We start from the raw sequence: 22,989 nt of genomic DNA, 5'->3' as shown, positions 1-22,989 counted from the left end.
TTCATACAATTGTTGAATTTTACATTATATTGTCTTCTATATACCTTCCTATACTGTAAAATTAAATATGATTTAAAAAGTAAAAAATATGTTTTTTCAAGAATATTATTAATTGTAACCTGTAATTTGAGAAAAAAATGCATGTTCCAACGCATTTACTTTTTTCAATGATAATATATTTTTAAAAATTTCTAAAACATATCTATACATCAAGAAAAATGTCTGCAAAATATATTGGCAGTTTTTCATACTAATGCATTCATTAGAAAATTTAATTTGAGTATAAATGAAATGCGGTCTCGTAGACCGCACCTCCCCAGTAAAGTACTAAAATTTCTCCTTCCCAGTTAAGCGTTAATTCAGTATTTTCTTTTTCATAGCATATTAATATCTTATACTCGCAGTTTTCTTCTTTAAGTATATTAACATGATGATCATAGATAATGGACAATTACCTCATTCTGAAATTGCAAACCAGTGTAAAAAAAGGTCGGATGTAACGATAAAATGAATGCATATGTGTATTTTATATCAAACTAAAATCATTTTGTGTCGTGACTTTTTCTAGAAACTGTATCGATTCATCAACACAGTGGAGCTTGTTTCACCGCATCATTCCGCGAAAGAAATCGTCACCAACATTAAAGAAGGGCAAATTTTTAGCCTCTTTCAAAAAAGCGTGAAAAGGGTAAGAAATTTTACATACAATCATATCTCCTACGATTATGTTATTAAAACAGGAATGATTTTGTCAACAGAACTGCTAACTGTTCAACGCTGCAGTAACAGCATTCAGCATTGTTTAACTATTAGAGAAGTATTAATTTATACCAGGGGAAGTAATTTCCCCCAAAAAAATTTGCATACTCTCTAATAAAGGTATTATCCCAGAGAATCCCTTGCATGGCATTGGCATATAATACAACAGTTACAAAAGATCAATCTTTGCATTTTTACTGTAGCTTGATTTCTGTACATTCCTGGCGAGTTTTTTAGCGATTAACCTGAGGCATGCGGTTAATGGCATCTAAAAATCAAATGTGTATTGTAGACACATTTTTTCCAACCAATTGAAATAAAACTCTGATACAAAACTACACTCAAATTCGCAATATCACATTCCAAATTTGATATATTTAACGCACTGCGTTTTGGAGTTATCGGGTTTACATGTTTCTGAAAGTACAGACCGACAGACGGTCAACCGCTTTTTGGATTTCGCTCAAAGTTTAACAAATGTTTACATTGTCGATGTTAAGTCTGTGTGACTTATTTTATTTATCTAGCTCTCTTCGTTTCGTAGCTACCGTGCTGACTTATATTCGAATAGCCGGATAGACAGACTTTTTCTGGACGGAATTTTCTCAAAATTTGATGGAAATTTACAAATTTGGTGTGAAGATCATATATCAAATTTCATCTGTCAATTTCAAAGCGTTTTTGATTTATCTTTGTCACAAACAGACAGACGGAAGGACATTTTCCAAAAATGTGGTTTTTGATTTCAGGGTGATCAAAAACGTGGAGATTCGTCAAAATCTTGAGTTCGAATTTTTTTTTTTTTTTTTCGCGATTACAATACTTTCTCTTTTAATATTGATGCCAATTTAATAACCTTAAATATGTAGTCAATAATAATATTCTTTTATGTTATTTAAAGAGCCATAAATATTTTAAAACAGACGATTTTATAGATTTTTGTGTTTGCTATGATGTACATAATTTATTGAAATCATACTTGAAATATGTACGACAGCATTTGAAATTTACGTTAGTGGATGAGACATAATATCAACATTCGATAACATTATTGCTATATCTGATTTTTTACTATTACTGATTTATTATTATTATTATACTGATTTATTATTTTTAATAATTCATTATAAATATCATAAAATCTTGAACTCATTTTTAAAAAAAAAATTCTTTATTAGAGGGCGCCATTCATATGAAATAGAAATTTGATTAATTAATCAATGACAATTAACATCTAAAAATATTAAAATAATGTTTTAATAATTCAATTATTATTTATTATTATTACTTAATTATTCATTAGTAGTAGGAATTTTCTAGTGCTCTTGGAGGTACATATACTATCAGTTTAAAATTCTGTTTCAGATAAACTTGTTATCATTTTCCAATATCGTGAAAAATGCAGAATTATTTTCGAAAGAAATTGTTCTCAAGTATTGAGAAATGCATTGATTTTCTGCTGCTTAATTTTTTTTATGACTTAACATTTTCTCATGCGTCATTGGAAGTTGAATATCAATGGAATAATTGTGGCCTAGAGAGACCATTAGAGTTGTATATTTCAACGACCAATTTAATAATCTAAAAGGTCCTTTAGCTTTTTTTAAGAGTTTTAAGAGTTCAAAATAGTTATTGTTAGATAGTTAAGATAGTTAACTTTAAAGAGTTCAAAATAGTTATTTATTTTTAGTTCCTCGTATACGTATAAAGAAAGTATTGTAATCGTGAAAAAAAAAATCGAGCTACGTATACGAGGAACTAAAAATAAATAACTATTTTGAACTCTTTTTTTAAGGTAAGGGAGAGATTGGGAACAAAATTTAAATTACGAGATCCTATACAAAATCCCATTTATTTAGGTCATCACATTTTAGGACGATTGTGTTTATTTGCGTGTGTAAGTACAGATTTACAGACGGTCAACTTTCCGATGGATCTGCATATGCATTTTAAATGTCAAATCTGTGTACCAAATTTATCCACTTAGCTCTTTTCTTTTTGTAATTATCGTGTTGACTTATATTAGCCAAATAGACAAACTTCCTTTGAAAGAATTTCGTTCAAAATTTGACAGAATTTGGTGTAAGAAAGCAGAAATTTCATCAAGAACCGGCCCTTTTTATTTTGCAACAAGAGAAATATAACAAGTTCAGATAAAATCAATAAAGAAGCGTTTTAGACTCCGAGAGCAGAATATGGTATTTAATGTTATTTTTTTTACAGTATCAAGTAGAAGGAAATATGAATACACAATAAAAATGCATAAAGCGAAAAATCATTCCAATTGGTAATAAAAAAAGCTAAAGGACCTTTTAGATTATTAAATTGGTCGTTGAAATATACAACTCTAGTGGTCTCTCTAGGCCACAATTATTCCAATGATTCCAACTTCCAATAACGCATGAGAAAATGTTAAGTCATAAAAAAAATTAAGCAGCAGAAAATCAATGCATTTCTCAATACTTAAGAACAATTTCTTCCGAAAGTAATTCTGCATTTTCCACGATATTGGAAAATGATAACAAGTTTATCTGAAACAGAATTTTAAACTGATAGTATATGTACCTCTAAGAGCACTCGAAAATTCCTACTACTAATAAATAATTAAGTAATAATAATAAATAATAAAAGTATTGAAACATTATTTTAATATTTTAGATGTTAATTGTTAATAAATTAATCAAATTTCTATTTCATATGAATGGCGCCATCTAATAATGATTTTTTAAATGAGTTCAAGATTTTATTATATTTATAATAATGAATTATTAAAAATAATAAATCAGCATAATAATAATAATAAATCAGTAATAGCAATGATGTTATCAAATGTTGTTATTATGTCTCATCCGCTAACGTAAATTTCAAATGCCGTCGTACATATTTCAAATATGATTTCAATAAATTATGTACATCATAGCAAACACAAAAATCTACAAAATCGTCTGCTTTAAAATATTTATGGCTCTTTAAATAACATAAAAGAATATTATTATTGACTACATATTTAAGGTTATTAAATTGAAATCAATATTAAAATTTAACTTTGTTCTACTTAATCTGTATAAATTTCCTAGCTGTGTGTACTTTAAATTGACATCTGCTGAGTTTTTATTCCGTGTAGTACACAAGAAAGTTTATATCTTAATTATTTTCTACTTTTCAGTGTTCCATGGTTTTTAATAATTTATTATTAACATATTAAAGAATCATGAATTCATTTTTTCAATCATGATTCAATCATGATTTCATTTTTTCAATTATGATTCAATCATGATTTCATTTTTTTTTTTTTTTCAAATTCACTATTAGATGATGCCACACTTATGAAATCAAAATTTGATTAATTTATCAATTAACTGACAATTAACATCTGAAAATATTAAAATAATATTTTAACATCTTTTAACTTTCCTAGATGCAAGAATACAAACTTGCATATAGGAAAGTAAATGAAAAACAATTACAAAATTTCATCATTAAAAGCATGAAATAAGGCGAGCTAAACAAAGTTATGTCAAAACAAATCACTCGATTTACAATAAAGACTAATTTTGTATAAACGAAAGTGTTTTTATTATTGCACTGAGAAGTAAACACTGATTTTTTTTATTAAAAAAATAGAAAAATATAACGCTGAGGGGAATATTCAGAGGAAAATGAAAAAATTTTCATATTCATAATGCAGTAATCTCCACTCGTTGTGATCATGGATGTACGATCAATTGTTTGTACTGATCAAGAGCATGAAACCGATCTCCGATACCTAAATACATATAAAATTCGCCAATTCCAGTGATCAAACTTTCACTTGTATTGATCACTACCGATGGCGGCTAAAACCTAAAGCCTATGGATCAAAGAACAAAAAAAAAGTGGGGAGGGGTTCTAGATCGTTATCTCTCCTGGAGCACCCTCCCCTCCTTCTATACTCTGTTGCGTTCCACCGTCTTCGATTCAGTGAAACAACTAAAAAACAGCCAAAAAACATTATTAGTTTCACAATCAGCAAATATCAAGTGCTTCACGTTTCAGATCCCCCTAAGACCACAAATTTTTGAAATCGTACCAGTCTATAGGTCCATACCGATAGTTGGAAAATGCGTTTGACTAGAGGGATGAAATTTGGTTTGTAGCGTAATCTCAAAAATATCTTTGCATTGTTTTACATCATTTACTGTACTTTATCAGAATCTTAAAACATAATGTTACTTATTTTTATATGATTTTTTATAATAATAAAAAATTTATCATATTTTAGACATTAAATAATGATTGATTTAATAATGAATGATTAAAATAATGATTGGTCATATGCAATTTGAATTGTAAAACTATAAAATTTAAGCATTATTTTTGCTTTTTAATTTGATTAATTACTATTAAAAACACATGCATATTAGTTACTCTTTAATCGCCGAAATATGTTCATTATAAATATTCATATGCTCTTGCAAAATGCTAGTATTGAAAATCGGCTCAGTACACATTATTGCCGCCAAGCAAAATTTCATAACACAAAATTATGCGCATACAAATTAAACGCTCTGGATTAAACACCTCTTTGGAAATATTACTTAAATATCTTTATTTATTTATACAGAAATGGATTTTCATGCACTTAGTGATTGAAGTAAATTTCGAGAAGAAATTATAAAAAGATTTATTTCTTTATCAAAAACACCTATATCTGGACATTTCGACAAAAATAATTGTAGGATGATGTAAAATAAAAATAAAAAAGTATTTGAAGTTGCAATCTTGAAGAGCAGACGATAAAGCTATGATTTTTATAAAATCTAACTATGTATGGGATCTGATTGCCCGTGTTTAAGCAATATAAAAACGCTTGAAATTGTACGCGATATTTCTTTGACGCGATAACACGATATATTTTTCATCACACCAAAACTTTTTCGCATAAATTTGCCATGCCGGAGAAAGCCTTGCATAGCTATAATTACGAAATATTATCTTTTGACTTGAATTTAGCATTTTTACTGAATCTATCGTACCATTCTTGGCGATTAATCATTGGTATAAGTTAATAGTATGCAAGAATTGAATTTGTGTTTTAAACGTGTTTTCTCAACCGATTGAAACAAAAATTTGACATGAAACTGCACTTTTCGCACAAATTCCAATACCAAATTTGATATATGTCATTCAGCTTTTGAATCATCGCGCTCACATATTTCTGAAAATTCAGACCAACAGACAGTCAAAAAATTGTTAGATTCGGCTCAAAATTTGACAGATATTTATTTACACTATAAATATTAAATCTGTTTACCAAATTTTATCGATCTAGCTCTCTCCGTTTTGTAGTTATCATGATAACTTGTATTCGAACAGACGGACTTTCTCTGAACAGATTTTATTCAAAATTTGAAAGAAATCTGCAAATTCGGTGTAAAGACCGTTTACCAAATTTCATTCGTCTGGATCAATGCGTTTTCAAGATATCTTTATCTCAGATAAACTGTCGGATATTTTCCAAAAATGTTTTTTTCAAACTCATTGAGGTCTAAAATGTAGAGATTCGTCAAAATTTTGAGTTAGAATTTTTTGACGATTATTATACCTACACTATATTACGTAGATAAGAAACGAAAAAAAGAATAATACTGTTACAAAATTTTTCTATACAGCAAAATACCGTCGATCAATCTTAATGACGCAGCACAATTAATTAATCATTAGTTCAGCAACTTGCTTGCTTGCTAATCCTTCAGTTTCTCCACGTGTCGGCGGCTCTGACTCTCTCACACACAACTTCCGCCGATACACACACTCCTTCTGACGATATACACGACAACTCGGATGATCCACACAACAACAACAACGTAGCTTCTGAGTGCCCGTCTTTTATAGTTCCGGGAGGCGGGGCTAGAATCTTCTGACCAATCAGGGCGTACCTGGCTGCATCTCGGTTGTTAGTGGATGGATCTGGAAAGTTCTCGAACTTTCCGGTACTATCCATTTAGTCGCCAAATTTATCGCCAAGCCACCAAATGCTCGCCAAGTCTAAGTTCATTGATCTCAGCACGTACAGGACCGATCGTACAAGTGTCTTTCTTACGATGACTCTATTCGTGCCGGGTAGCAATATTATAGGTTCGTAAAAATACTATAAGATAAATAAAAAGAATAATACGTATAAGATAACAATGAGATATTAATATATTTAATAAGTTATATAAATATATTAATTCCTCATTTCATACAAAATTGTGAATAACATAATAACTTCTATGTCAATAAAAATTTCGTACCATTTTCAAGAAGGAAACTGAATTATTTGACTTAAAGTTGAATAGCTTATACTTAATATATGTTACTTGCTTTATTTATTACATTCTGAAATGTAATAAATTATCTTATGCTAACAGAAGGCAAAAGAAGAAGCTCGAAGACGTAGAAGCAAATCCCAGTTTTTTGAAATGATTCAAGAAATTCGAAAAATGTAAGTACATTTCAGAATATGAAAATCTCAAGAATTTTCAATTTATAAATAACTTAATATGTGTGTATATATGCATGTATGTTTATTTAGTAGGGCTGACTATCTTTGATGACGTATCTAGGAATTGCAGGTTTTTATATAAAATAAAAAATGGCGAAATCATAACAGTGGTAGGTTCGGGGGAGATTGTTTTTTTATTTTTTATTTTTTTTTTATTTTGCCAATTATTTTAAATGTAGAGATTACTTTCTCTCTCTCTCTGATTATTAAAATACAATTTCTTTCTTAGATTATTTCAAACATCTAATTATATCTATGTAAAGATATTTTAACAATTACTTGGCCGAAAAGATGGAACTTTTGAAATTTTAATGCCTTTGTCTATATCGCGATACAAGAAAAATTGAGAGAGAATTTTTTCCCTTCAGTGATTTTACTCTCAAATTTTGATAGGGATTTCTTTTACACTTGTCGGCTTAGGAAAGGGAATCTTAGAATAATCTTCAAAGAATATTGTAGGCATTAGGGACTTTTACCCCTTCACTCAGAGCGTAAAAAAATGAAGTTATCAGTTTTCTAGAGCGTGTATTAAAAATAATTAGTGTGAGAATTATTAAAAATAATTAGTTTGGTAATTAAAATAATTAAAGAGGGAATTAGATCAGAAATAAAGAGAACATTTTATAATGATGTTTGGGCTAAATTAAGATAAAGATGAGGAAAATAAGTAGGATTGAAATTAGATTAAGAAATATCATTACATCTATGTATGAAGATTTCGGGAAATGAATTTTTCCCCCTATTAGCAGAAAAGTAATTCTATATTTAACAAATCAAAATAAGTAATATATTTATATCGTGCAGTCTTCAATATTGTATTTAATAATTTCCTCATTTGTGTAATTTATTGCAAATGTTATCATATTTTCATCATGATAAGAACTTATCTAAATATTATTTTTTTTCCTCATAATTACTTTCAAACATCTTTGTTTAGATTGATAGGAGTCTAGTGGAATTGTATCCACAGATATTTTAAACGAAAGTTAAACATTCTAAATAAAAAATAATAATATAAACTCTTTCTAACAAAATATCTCCAGGAATGATTATTTCGTCTCTCTCTCTTTCGTCTATTTCTTTCACTCTCTTTCTGATTATTAAAATATAATTTTTTTTTCTTTTATTATTTCAATCATGTAATTGTATTGTCTATGTTTGTTGATTTGGGGAGTGAATTTTTCCTTGTTCTAGTAGAAAAGTAATTCTATATCTAACAAATCAAATAATTAATATTTTATCTCGTACAGTCTTTAATATTGCATTCAATAATTGTCTCATTTGTGAACGTATTTTTTTCATTATAATAAAAATTTGTCTAAATATTACTTTTTTCTCGCAAATATTTTCAAACAGCTATTGTTTATATTGATAGGAGTCTAGTGTGATTGCAATCACAAACATTTTAAACGAAACTAAAACTTCACATCAAAAGAAAAAAAACAAAATAATATAAACTATTTTTAGCAAAATCTCTTCGGAAAATGATAGTAGGAACCACTGCAAATCAATAAATGCTTTCATCTAGAGAGGTTCATAAGTAAAGGCTTAAAATAATATCTGATCTTCTAAAACTAATTAATGAAGACTAAAGAACAGGATGCAATTAATTGGGTGCATTAGCGAAAATGGAGGAGGAGGAGAAATCCCTATTCGGCTGTAATGGGATTAAATGCAAAATTAATTCGTTCTCATAGTTCATAATTAAAATTCCAGAAATCTAAACCGCAAAAAGGATTTTTAATATTTTTAAAATTCGATTAACACAACTTCAGCTTTTCCTCTACTTAATTTGATAATTCTCATTCCTTTTAGTATTCAAGATACAACTAAACATATCAGTTTTAATCGAACCACGAATCAAAAATTTGGTATTTCAAATGATTAATATCAAAATTTATTTTTGTATTGTTTATATGTATTTGTCTTTTTGTATTATTGTATTTGACAGTATTTTATACTGACTGGAATATTTTTTTTATTTTAGTTTAATGTCTTTTTTTTAAAACTATTCATTTTTTTTTCTATTTGCTATTTTCATAGCAGATTATTAGATTTGAAACGCATTATATAATAGATGAATTAGTTAATCGCACCACAACCTTTTTTTGTTGTTAAAAGAGAATTTATTTTTAGACTTCTTTTCTCTTTTCTTAAATCTACCTGTATTTCATTCATTCATCAGTTTTTTATATAAAAAAATACCTTATTCTGTATATTAAAAGAGTGATTGTTTGATATTGTGAGTACCAGGAAAATAGAATGTTGTTTCGGAGAAAATATTTAAATACTTATCACATATTGATTACGTATCATAATCTTGCCTACATATAAACTAACCATTTAAATTTTTTTAAATCATTAATGCACTTGGTTTAACATGTTATTCGAATTGGTTAACAAAGTAATTGCATTGTTGCTATTGGATGGAAGCAGAACGTATTCGGATAATGTCATATGGCGCCATCTCACAAAAGTTTGCCAAAAGGATGATAACCAGTAGGTTATCATTCTATGGCAACAATGCAAGTACCACAAAAATCTACAAAATGCCGGCATATGACATTGTCAGCATGAAAGCAGATAGAAAAAGGCTCTAATAATAGTTATAAAAAAGTGCTGTGTGTGTGTGTGTGTGTGTGTGTGTGTGTGTGTGTGTGTGTGTGTGTGTGTGTGTGTGTGTGTGTGTGTGTGTGCGCGCGTGCGTGCGTGCTTGCATACGTGTAAAATTGCATTTTTATTTCAGGGAAGACATCTATATAGATAAATTAAAAAAGCAAAACCATATCTAAATATAAAATTTGATCCTTTATACGTGTGTGTGTGTGTGTGTGTGTGTGTGTGTGTGTGTGTGTGTGTGTGTGTGTGTGTGTGTGTATTGTGTGTGTGTGTGTGTGTGTGTGTGTGTGTGTGTGTGTGTGTGTGTGTGTGTGTGTGTGTGTGTGTGTGTTTAATGATATTTTAAACTCTTAATTTAATCCAAATTAATTTCCAAAACTTTATCTTAATTTAGCCCATCGTAACTTCAGTCTAAAATATTTTCTTATTTCGTGATCCAATTCCACTTTCGGTTTAATTAATTCCTTTGTAAAAATACTGCTCAATCAATCTACGTCTCAAATGAAGGTGATCCCTTCGGTGCCCTTGCCAAGGTATCAAAGGTCACCACGTGTGTTGAATTGGCCTGTGGCCGGAAATCCCATATTATATAAGACTAGTGATCATTTGTTTCGGCCCTTTTTCCCTTTTTTCTTACTTCTTTACTTTTGCTTTTGTGCCGCGCTGCGCCTTCTTGTAAATATTATGCTTTCACGAAACGGATAATAAAATTAATTTAAAAATATAACATGTATCTTCAACTTCTTCGAACTTGCACTCTGCTTCAACCAAAATATGTTATATATATATAATATACTTGCTACTCTTTTAAAGTTATAAGATAATATGAAAAGTACTAACGATATAAATTATACTAAATAAATTAAATACTTTTCTGTTGTCCTAAAACTAACCGTATAAGAATCACGACAAAATCAGATGCATACTACAGAACAATCAAAATGATTGTTTTCTGTTTGTTACAGTAAAAGAAAAAAAAACATAATTATAAAATGTCAACATTTTCCAATCATGCTGAACCATCCTCTGGTGAATGTGGAATAACGATTACGTAATGATTGCTATTTATCGTATATATGCCGACAATTGCTCGATTTCATTCTTACACAGTAACATACACAAAAGTTTGTTTTAAAAAATTAATTGATAGATTAACTTAACAATATTTAACTTTCCCTTAGGGTTCGACTACAAAAAGAGAATCCAGAGACAGTTATTACTGCTGAACCTCAACTTTTACCTCAGAGAGTAAGGTCCCCAGTGTTAGTTGGATCTCCAGTTGGACCACTTGACACGGAACGTCTAATTTTTGTACCGCCGAGTTCTTCCTCCCCGCCTAAAACAGGTAGTTCGTGGACAGATTTGTGTAAAAGGGCTCCACTGTGCTTTGGGAACACGAAATACAGCCATCTTCAGCAGTACGAAGAACCATCAGGATTTCACCTAAATGTGAATCAACTCGACACTTCTCCACCTTTGTACCGACGATCGCACTGCCTGGTAAGAAGTGTTTCGCCACTCGAAAACCTCAGCTCTTCCAGTGGCGAGGATCAGCAGCAACCTGCCTTCAACACAACCGTCCTCAGCATCAGCGTGGAGGACCTCAGGTTGGTTGATTCTGCAGGAACGGACTTTCGAAAACTGAAGAGACACAGATCTTTAGATGAAATTCTGTGGAAGAAAAATTACCCCCACAGCCCAAGAAGGAAAAAAGTATCCACAGCTTCAGAACCAAAGATGGCCGTCAGAAAAATGTTGGAAGTCGACGAACTTTTGCTGTACTCGATGAGCAAGGAAGAGATCATTCGTTCGTGGCAAGCTTCGGAAAGAAAGCTTTTGAACAGGCTTAGAGACGCTATTAAAGAGAAAAGATCACTAGAAAAGAAGCTTGCTTTTATACAGAAGACATTGGTAAAGCCACCATGAGTTTTCCGCTGATCCTTTAGTTTAATGATACGAGAAAGATCAAGATTGCACGACTTAGTTAAGTCTCATCGATCTTCGATAGGCACATAGATCACTTTACTTCGTAAGGCTTTAGTAGGAAGCGAGTGAGTAGAAGCAATGTGGAAGGGGTTGTCGTTAAAATATTGACGAGTTTAATATTGTGGATATGAGAACCTAAGAGATTTGGGTCTTTTTGCACATCAGGAAATAACGAAATTTTAACAATTTTTTCCCCCACTTTCTAATGCAATGGCTAACATTTTTTTACACATTTAAATAGAGCATATTAATAACTATTTAACCAAAGAAAGAAAAACATTCGAAATTTGGTACAACAATGTAAAAGAAAAAATATCCATGTATAAATCTTTTATTTTCCTAAAAGTAAAAATCTGCGTGACGATGTATGAGATTTTTAATATAATTCAAAAGAAATTTAATTTGAAAGTGCTAAAAATTTTTAAAAAAGGCCACATTTACTTAAAACATTAAAAAGGAAATTCTTCGCTATCATATTCATAGCTAATATCAAAATCAATTATATTTAAAAAATTAAAAGACCTATTATTAAATAATATGCACAAAATCCTTTATATTCCTGCCTAATTTGTCTAATTTTAACGTAACACAATTTATCATGAATAGATCGTGGCCAAAATGCAAACCGTTGAAGGCCTTAACTCGAACCGAGTTTCATTTACCTCTCAACATCATGAGATGTTCGAGGAACTCCAGTCCAGTGTACTATGCAAATTTTATTACTAGAGTAAGACTAGTTAGAAACGTTTCTCGTAGAAATTTTAGAGTGCTGCATTCAGAAAATACTTTTGTAAACACATATTTAGAAAGATATATATTTCAAACTCTATTACCTACAAATATATTTAACTGTCGAACAACCTCATGAATTTAGCAATTAAAAATCCGTTTCTGGCAAGATTTATTTAAGAATCCCACTATCAGCTTGGTCCAAGCAAGCCGTGCAAATTCTCCTCTGGTGGGCTGGTTTCTGTTTCATACGAGGGTTGCAGAATGCAAAGCGAGGATAACCTTGGTGATAACTCACTTTACATTTCTCACCCCTCGTTTGAAATAGAAGCGGTCCCAAACCAGTCCACTAGTACAGAACTTGTACGGTCAGGTTAGACTGAGTTTATAGTAAGAAGGTTAATCAAAGTGAATAAAATATTTATAACATTAAAATGCAAAACAATAATATTAATTAATTATTAATTTCGGTATCCTTTCCTGGTTTCATTAAATCAAAAAAATAGTTAGTTCTTATTGAAACTAGTTTAGCTTTCCAGTTGTTTATAATTTTAATGATTAAGAATTACTGTATTTTGAGAATTAAAACTGGAACACAAAGTTGGAAATATCAAATAAAATTTTAAAAAATGTAACCAAATCTGAGAGCAACTATACACAGGAAAAAGGCAATTTTAATAATAAAATAATCTTAAATCATTTCTTTCTATCTATGGCATCAAAGAAGAAAAATGCATTGTTTAATAAATAAATATATATATAAAATCTGAGTATAAATTATATTTGCTATCATTAAATTAAAATTTACCTTACAAAACTAATAATTGAATTTTTAATTAACAATTATTCATCAAAAATAACTAAAAATTGTTAAGTCTTGCAGAGTGACACAACATAATCTAAAAATAAATTATTACTCATATAGCTCATAAATTCCATTTTATATTGAATCTCTATACACTGCTTTATAAATATTCTTGAGAATAATAATGAAATTTGAAGTTCTCTAACAAACATCACATCGACCACATGAGTGATACATTTTTAATTATTTTCTTGTAATACAAAATATAAACCTCTAGATGCTTTTCAAAACCTACTTAATAATACCATACAAATATTAAATCCAAATAAAGGGATGCAAAGCCAAATACCTGCCATTTGTATATAAGGCGAAAATTAATTATTAAAGAATTTTTGTACATTACAAAGAGAAATTATCGAAAATATTTCAGGAAGAATATTTATTCTTTTAAAATGATGCTGCAAAAAAAGCATGCTTGGAAAATTCCTTTCTTTAAAAATTGATTTTTTAAAGCAATATAGAAATCCTATAATTCAAAATACTGCAATTCATTAAATTTAGATGGCTCATTTACCTGGAGCAAATATATTCAATATATATGCACAATCTTTTGCGGTGGCTAAATACATAAAGGCAAAGACGATCGAAAAGGTTTTATAAATGTTTGAAAATTTTGAAACTCGTTGTTACATTTTGAATAATTCAAATTTTAAAGATAAAGAATTATATTTCTTCCTACTGGATTTGATCATTAAATTGTTGATCCAATGATGATTGTTTTCATTAAAATGAAAAGTAAAATTTTCAATTCATCAGAGATTTGGATTGAACACCATCAGAATAGTCATCTTTCCAAGCTATCCAACATATTCATTTCATTTTTTAATTCAAAACTAGTGGAATTTATTATTGCTACATTTAGCTTAAACAATACTGAAATTCAAATACATGTTTTATGCAGAAATGATTTATAGGGCCGTTAGATATTTGGCATTAATCATGTAAAGGATCTGATACAGAATATTAATTGCTGAAAATAAATGTATAAAATATGATGTTAATTATTCAAATTATCGCATCAGTAGACCATCTGACTACAAGGATTTTATTTTTAAAAGAATTTTTCATTGTCCTTCGTTTGTGTATACTAAAGGTATTTAACAAGTGAACATTTGTTGAATAAATAATTTTAAAAATATCTGTTAAAACATAAACCATTTAGTATTATAGAAAGGAAAACTTAGAGAAAAAACCATCGTCTTTCGAAACTTCTCCTTAGGGAACGAGAATAGCAGCAAGTTCAATAATTCTTCATAAATCACAGTTGCTTTTTAAAAAAACAAACTCATTTTCATTAGGAAAAAAAATTGTTGATAGATGTATCGAAAAATTAGGAACAAGAAAAATTGTTTCTGTATAGTTTAGAAGAAACTTTAACTAGTAAAAATTTAGGAATATATTTTAACTTTCTATGTTCAGACGTTTAATTTCTTAAGATAAACAATGTTGAAACTAATCCAGTTGTTGAACTTTTCGTTAAGACAGAAATTTAGATTGGAATATATATGTATATGTGTGAGATTTGATCTCTGTCACTTGTGAATAGATTTATATTATATACATAATAGATATAAAAAAATTGAGAAAATACCTTGCTTATAAAATATTTAAGTGTTGTAGTCAAATCGAACAGTATTTTTTGGGTAGGCTTTTACACTTATCATTGACAGCAATATTTTATTCGAGGCAATAACATTTTAACGTCTATTATAAAATACTTTTTAAACTCAACTCCCCATATAGATATTTATTAAGGCAGTATCCTGCTATTTTGCCATCAAATAACTTGTAACAAATAATAGAACAGTTTAAAGGATGATTTTTAAAAGGAAAATCGGTTTGTTGAAGACACGTCTTTTGGAAATATATTATTTACATTTGAAATGGAACTTTAATACATTTTAAAATATACAGGGTCGTTATAATTAAAGTTCCAGTTTGAAATGGTCATAAAAGGAAAACTACAGGACCAAATGATATCAAACCTGGTAATAGTTTAAAGAAGGCCATGGGAATTTCATTTCCGCCAAAAAAAAGTTCAAAAACTCAATACCAGGGGAGAAATGGCGCTGTATGCAATATTGTTAAGCAAAATAGGATATGAAGATATCGGTTTAAAAATGTTTAATCGTTTCTGAAACGTGTTACAAAGCATGTTCAATGTGGCGTCCATCATTTTTTAAAAGCAAGTAAATCGCATTACTGTATTCTCAACAGTAGCTCTTAGCATATCAAGAGGAAAGTTACGCACATGTCGGTGTATCGCTTCTTTCAGTTCAGCCAAATTGTTTAGATTATCACCATAAATAGTGCTTTTGAGATAACACACATTGAGCATACTTTGTAACTTGTTTCAGAAACAATTAAACATATTTTAAACCGATGTCTTCATGTCCTATTTTCATGCCATTTCACACTCAGAGGTAAATTTTTGAACTTTTTTCTGCAAAAAAAAAAAAAAAAAAAAATTAATTAATAAATAAACCCATGACTTCTTTTAAACTATTACCAAGTTTGATAACATTTGGTATAGTAGTTTTCCTTTTATGGCCATTTCAAAGTGGAACTTTAATTATAACTACCTTGAATATTGGCTTATGTTATAAGAATATAAAAATATAATATAGCAAAAACGTTTATATAAAAAACATAAAAAAGAAATAATTGAATTAAAATTGTGAAACTTTACAACTTGAAGTGGCAAAAAATAGAAAAGAATACCGAGAACTTCAAACAAAATATTTTGAATAGTTTTAAATTTCAATGGTAGTGACAAATGCAAACGATAGTTTAAGCGTTCTAAATTTCATGGATATTGCCAAATGCAAAAGATACGAAACATTTCGTATTTAACAGTATTGATTATTTTCAAATATTGTCATAAAAGTAACTGAATAGAAGTTGAAGAATGCTTTTACTGTCTTATGCTAAAAGATAATACAGTTTAATTATCAGAACAGAAAAAAATATTAATAGGAAGGGTTTTTAGTTTCTGTAAAATATCTAGAATATAATCAAAAGTGTTATAAAAATTAAGATATAATTAAAAAATTAATATATTAAATAGTAATTTACTAAAATTACTAAATTTAATATATAGAAAATGCTTTCTTTTTTACAAAAGTGAAATTTTTCAAAAAAGCCGACTTAATAATTAAATCGAAAACAGCAGAGAAAGAATAAGCAGGCGAAATTAGAGGAATAAAAGAATAATTAGAAATTGGAGAAACAAATGAACAAGCATGTGATAATTTCTTAAAATTGCTTCTAAATAATTAATTAATTAAAACAGATTTCTCAAAAATATGATCTAATATCCATAGATGAATAATATTTAACCATATACTTTTAACTATTTTTTATGAACTGATAGAATATAAATTAATTCAAAATAGAATTCAAGAATTTAAAATAAAATTCTTAATAATATCAAAATCAAGTTAAAAAATTCTCTTTCAAACATGAAAAATTCCCAGTAAACAAAATTTCACTTTTGTTTAGTTTAGTGAACTAAAAGATATAAAATTATTTCGTCTTCATATATAATAAATGCACTTTTATGTAGCCTTCATATAAAGAAAGCTTAATTAAATGCGCAATTTTTAATTGACTCAAGAGGCAAACAAAACTGTTATATATTTCCACCAACTATGAATTGTAAATTTTGTATAAATGTTAAAAATTACTCAATTTAATTGTTTAATAAATAAACTTTTTAATACCTAATAATAATTTTTTTTAAAAATTGTGCATCCTATCCTACATTTAAATTTCCTGTGATACATAAATTCATCGAGAAAAGAGAAAAACAATTATATAAAATATAATTTAAAACTATATGGATATAAACATTTTATAGGAAAAAAACTTTTCATAGCTTAGTTTTTTTACTGGATTCTTTTTCAGTGAAAAATAAAAAGGAGGGAAGTGGAAATTTTTTCAGATTTTATGAGACAGCATAGAAACGATGTCAATGATTCATGCACAGTTTCTTAAGTCATCAGCTTTAGTTATTTAATTTGTCATTTGTGTGTTACACTTAGTTTAAACATAATGATGTCTGAAGTCATGATATGAAGTGCTGTTGAAAACACGCAGAGTTTCAAGGTGGTGTAAATGCTTTTCTATCCAAAAAATAAGTTATTTTTCGATAAAAGATTCTGATTTATTTTATAAATAAACCAATTCTATTTAAATACACACTTGCCTTTTTTTTCTGAAAATTCTCAATAACAGCAGTAAACAGATAATTGCTGTTAAAATGTTTGAAAAATTAATACAAACGAAAATGTATTGGAAAAAAATACCACCCTGAAATTGTGCACTTTCCTTTTGCCTTAGTGCATATTTAGCAAGTTTTCTAATATATTGTATAATGGCCATAATAATGACTGCTCTATAGGAGCAAGAAACTGTTCTTTTACGTTTGAAAACAACTTGGTATGTAACAGAATCCATTACTGTACAACTAATATGTTGTTAATGGAATAAAGATGTTATTTTGACTAGGAAGAATTTTTTTTTATCTCATTAACCATATTACACACAATATATTGTGTGAATCGATGTACCAATATCGATGGGTAAATTATTTAATCCTTAAATATAAGATTATTTTTAATTAAAAAAATCGTTTATTATAGAAAAATAGTCATAGGTTATGTAAAAAATAAACTAAAAAAATCAAGTAATAATATGGTATATTTATTTTGAAAAAAGTTGTATGTAGACATTTGGCAACACACGGTATTTCCCCAAAATCTAGCTTGTATCTAATTTTCAATACAATTTTCAAATACAACATCAAACATTGACAACTTACCTGACAACAGATGAGAAGTAATTTTTTAACAATTAGATAGATCACTCCTTTACAGGGAACTCGGCAATAGAAACTATCTCTTCAGGTAACACATTGAACATCACCCACCATAATTAAATGTAAAAAAAAGAAGAAGAAGAAAAGAAAACACGGCATATTTTACCGCCAAAAGTAATGATTTTTTTTTTTCTTTCATACATGATTTATTGTCTATGATTATCAACGAATGTTTGGAAACGGACAAAGGTTTTTTAATAAAATCAAGCGGAACTAGATATAGACAACTGGAAATAATATACATTTAAGAATTAAAGCTCTATCAATTTTTTTAATTGCACTATTATAGCATACACATAACATTTTATCAACTGAAAAAAATAACACCGAAGGTTTACATAAATATTACAGATAATAATGAAATTTTAATAAAATTGTTAATGTTAAATGTTAAAACTATTAACTGTTAATGTGAAATGTAAAAAATAATGAAATTTTAATGAAACTAATTTTTATGACATAATTTAATAGGATAAATTTCCCCCTCTTTTCAGGAGCATTGTAAGTTTGATATCCTTAATTTATGACAATTAAACAGTTCAAAAACATATAAAAAGTTTGTTTATGCACTTTCGTTGCTTTTCCAGTTCATACTGATGCTGAAATCAGCTTCAAAAATCGATGCAAATATTCCTTTCTCGCCATTCTATTCTTTGCATATTTGGATCAATACTTCATACGTCACATCCTACAAAAATATTTTTTTTAATTTAAAAGTTTACCGTTTAAAATTCGATAACACTGGATGGATTCTAACATTTCTATCAAACAATTTTCAAATTAGCATGAAGTCTTAAAATATATTCAAATTCATTCCAGAATTTGTCTCTTTCTGTTAGTTATGAATATCATATTTATCATCCACAATCGAATGAGAAAGTAGAGAAACGATTTTTTTAACTAAAATATTTAAGCTCGTAAAAATGAATACAAATTAAAACTGATTAAATGGAATTATTCCGAGGTCTATCATTTAGTTCATAAACATCATGATAATAAATATGTGTTTCTTAAAAATATGTCAAAAGTTAAATTACAATGTTCTTTACAGAAAAATATCAAATTATTTATGTGGTAGAGCATAATGAGCAACTTAATCCAACAAATGCAATATACAAATGTTGATAAATATTATATTTAATCTTTATAACACGGAGATCAATTGAATTGTAGATTTAAATACGTCCATTTATAAATTAAAAAAAAAATTGGCAACAAAGACCAGGATATAAGACCATAAAGAATAAGGTATGGAGTAACTTATGACCATGAATCTGAGAAAGAGTGTTATTTATTCTATCTTTTGATTGTGCTCTTAATCAGCATTATTTAAAAATTGATAGGTAGAGGAGCATTTTAACAAGAAAAAAAATATTCTTTTACCTTCGAACAAAACACAAATGTACCCCAGTTTATCCTGTAAATAATGCAGGAAGGCAAACCTACCCCAATATATTGAAGCTAAGTCAGCCTTTTATCTCAGATGCTTAGTAAGAGCTTGATAACTGCTACACAAAAGATACCACACAGATCAACAATGCAAGACCGGATATGCAGACTAAGATTAGAATCCCCATTAAAAAAAAAATCCACAAGCATATTAATAGTATTATCCAAAGAATTCCAATTATGTATCGCATTTTTAAAATTCATTACAATGATATATTAAGATGTTATTATGCTGATATTTTACACACTTAAAATAAGATAACAAAGGGAATTAAGAATTAAGCAGATAAACAGAAAATTCCATACTTGCATAATCAAGAAAATATTTTCTTTCATAACTAAATAAACAAAATGGTAAAAATAAGCCTGACCACAGATATATTAATCATGAATTATTAAAACATCAATTCAATCAAAAAAATAAAGAACATAAAAGCAATGATTTCTGTTATTTAAATTTTTATTGTACATTTTTACACAAGGAATAGATACATAAAAGAAATTTCTTCACAATCACCACTTTTGAAGGAAAAAAAACAACAGAGAATTTAAGACAATATAAATACAGTGAACTCTTGATTAATATACATTAATAAACAAAAATTATTAAGAACAATAATAATTTCTGCAAAAAATTTAGGAATAATTTAGTTTGCTAAGGTGTTAAAATGTGGGCATCCGCTATCATACTGTTAATTTGAATTCTTCCAACATTAACTTTTCAAATTAATGCAGTCATTTATTTATCAATGAGTATAAATTTAATTTTTTTTCAAGATGTTAAATATAGATTTCATATAATGTTTTATTTACTTTTAAAATTGCATGCATTCATATTATACTGTCAGTGGCAGATTTATGACAAGAACCCCTAGGCTGGGGAAGGGGATACAAGTAATATTGATTTAAAAAGAGATTAGTTCAGAAATAAACAAATTTATAAAAAATATATAGATTCTATGAATTATAAGGAATTAGAATGTGAACATGCATGCATATAATATTAACATTTAATTATTAAAATCACTATGAAATGAATTAATATATAATTACTTATCTACAATATATAGAAATATCAATTACTCATTTAATCGCTTACATCATATTCTACTTAATAGGCCTTATAAAATAATATTTTTATGCTATATTTGCTCGAATTTCACTATTTTTTTTTAAATGTAACCTAAAATTAAATGTTTTTATTAGTAAGGATATTACTTAATAATGATTTATCTTTTTAATCAACAAATAATAAAGATTAATCTTTCAAGAAGTTCAATAATTTAATACTTTTTAATAGGATATATATATATTTAAAAAATATATATATAAATATATATATATATTTTAAAAAATAACTAAAATATACAATTAAGTAAATAAAAAATTATTTTGCTGATTAAATTAAAAATGTCCTGAAATGTGAAACTAAATTGACGAGTTATGAAAAGAGAGGCCTCCTAATATATGTAAATCTGTCATTTTACACAATATACCTGATTTTACATTCTCTGTAATTAACTTGACCATTGTAAAATTCATCTTAAAATGCAAAAACTATTTTTTCTTCAATAATTATTTTAACACCCAGTACAGCATTATAACAAACATTGAAAATATAAATAAAAGCCAATTTTGGTATTAAAACGATGTTTTTAGAAGGGCAGGTGGAATATGCTTTGAGCATTTATAGAGCTTCTATCAACCCAATTTATCTTTCTGCCACATCAAGTTGAACAGATAGGAGTTTACTGTATTTAAAACATAAGAAAATTAAATACAAAATATATAATTATCAAGAAGTACAAAATTTAATTTCACATTTATAAGTATCTTATCATCTCAATAAAAGTAATACTGAACTGTTTGATGATAGGATACAGAAATAGTCAATCCTTTAAATAGATCAATTGAAAAAAATTATAAATTAGAAAATCTAAATAAAAGGGAAAAAAAAGTAACTTCTGAGCAAATGAGCTTTTATTATTGCACTTATATCTAATACTATTTAGTGGATGAAAATATCTTTTGTTGGATAGAAAATGTATAATGAATATCAGAATTCATTTTAAAAGATACTCAATAAACTCGATCTCATTTTAATATTTAATAAAATCATTATTACTGATAAAAGAAAGATTGTAATTTTAGTAATCAAAGATACCAAATCCTCTACCTGTAAAATGGAATATTATATCCTTAATATTTTCCTTACTTTAAAAAAAGCAATCAAACTTGATCTAATCAACTATAGTGTAATCAAATTATAATGAAAAATCAGTATAAATAAAATTTTATATTCAAGTTTTATTTATTAAAATCTATATATGCATGATATTCTTAAATTTTTTTTTCATTAAATTAAAACCATCCATATTTATATAGCCATAACAAACTTTCATAATTAATAATGAATGATTCCCAACAATAAAAGATTATTAATAACAACTTCCAATATTATTAAGTACTTTATATTAAATAATTACAAAATTTAAGTTAAGAATTTTTAAATTTACAGATATACATATACAACATCAATATACTTAAAAGAAATTAAATCCAAAATAATATATCCGAGTAATTATGTCTTAATTTTACATACATTGAATATCACAGAAGTTTTCATAACAGTTTAGAAGAGTATTTACATTTTTTAAATAAAATGGTTAAACATTTTAAAAATATCTCATTTTTTGAAAATTGAAAGCTCATTTTACAATTACTTTTTCTTATCACATTCAATCATCTTTCAAAATTTTTACAATCAAATTATGAGCTCAAATTATCTATATCTGGATATGCAAAAAATAATTCAATTAATCACTGAAATACATTTTCTGCACTCCAAAAACTATAGGATTTGATTAATACAGTGGTAAACAGTTTTTTGAAATGCATAAAATTAAATAAATGCATTAAATTAATTTTAAAATATAAAAACAAAACTGGTTGGAAATAAATGCATTCAATAATTTAAAAAGTGTATGGGGGGGATGCTTGTTAAGCATGATGCAAGTATATAAAATCTGCTACTTACAATTACATTTTAGCAAAATTTTTCACTTTATATCAATTTAATGCATTTTTTAAATAGCCTTCAATTCTAAATATAAAAATTTTAATATATATTACAAACAAAACAAAAAGAGGAAGAAAAAAAATTAACCAAACTTAACA

At 27.6% G+C, this 22,989-nt stretch overlaps 1 protein-coding gene across 1 annotated transcript in view; it reads left to right on the top strand.

Moving 5' to 3' along the window:
- LOC129984682 (glutamate receptor ionotropic, NMDA 3A-like) overlaps window positions 1-15,902 on the top strand; it is a 332,243-nt gene extending 316,341 nt beyond the window's left edge. Inside the window, exons 12-14 of the mRNA XM_056094615.1 lie at window positions 569-688; window positions 7,152-7,225; window positions 11,086-15,902. Coding sequence (XP_055950590.1) covers window positions 569-688; window positions 7,152-7,225; window positions 11,086-11,830 — 939 coding nt within the window. The 3' untranslated portion in view covers window positions 11,831-15,902. The remainder of the gene's footprint in view (window positions 1-568; window positions 689-7,151; window positions 7,226-11,085) is intronic.
- The last annotated feature ends 7,087 nt before the right edge of the window (window positions 15,903-22,989 follow it).

The sequence above is a fragment of the Argiope bruennichi genome, chromosome 9 (assembly GCF_947563725.1).
Source record: "Argiope bruennichi chromosome 9, qqArgBrue1.1, whole genome shotgun sequence".
NCBI lineage: Eukaryota > Metazoa > Arthropoda > Arachnida > Araneae > Araneidae > Argiope > Argiope bruennichi.
This window is presented reverse-complemented; position numbering and strand designations above follow the sequence as displayed.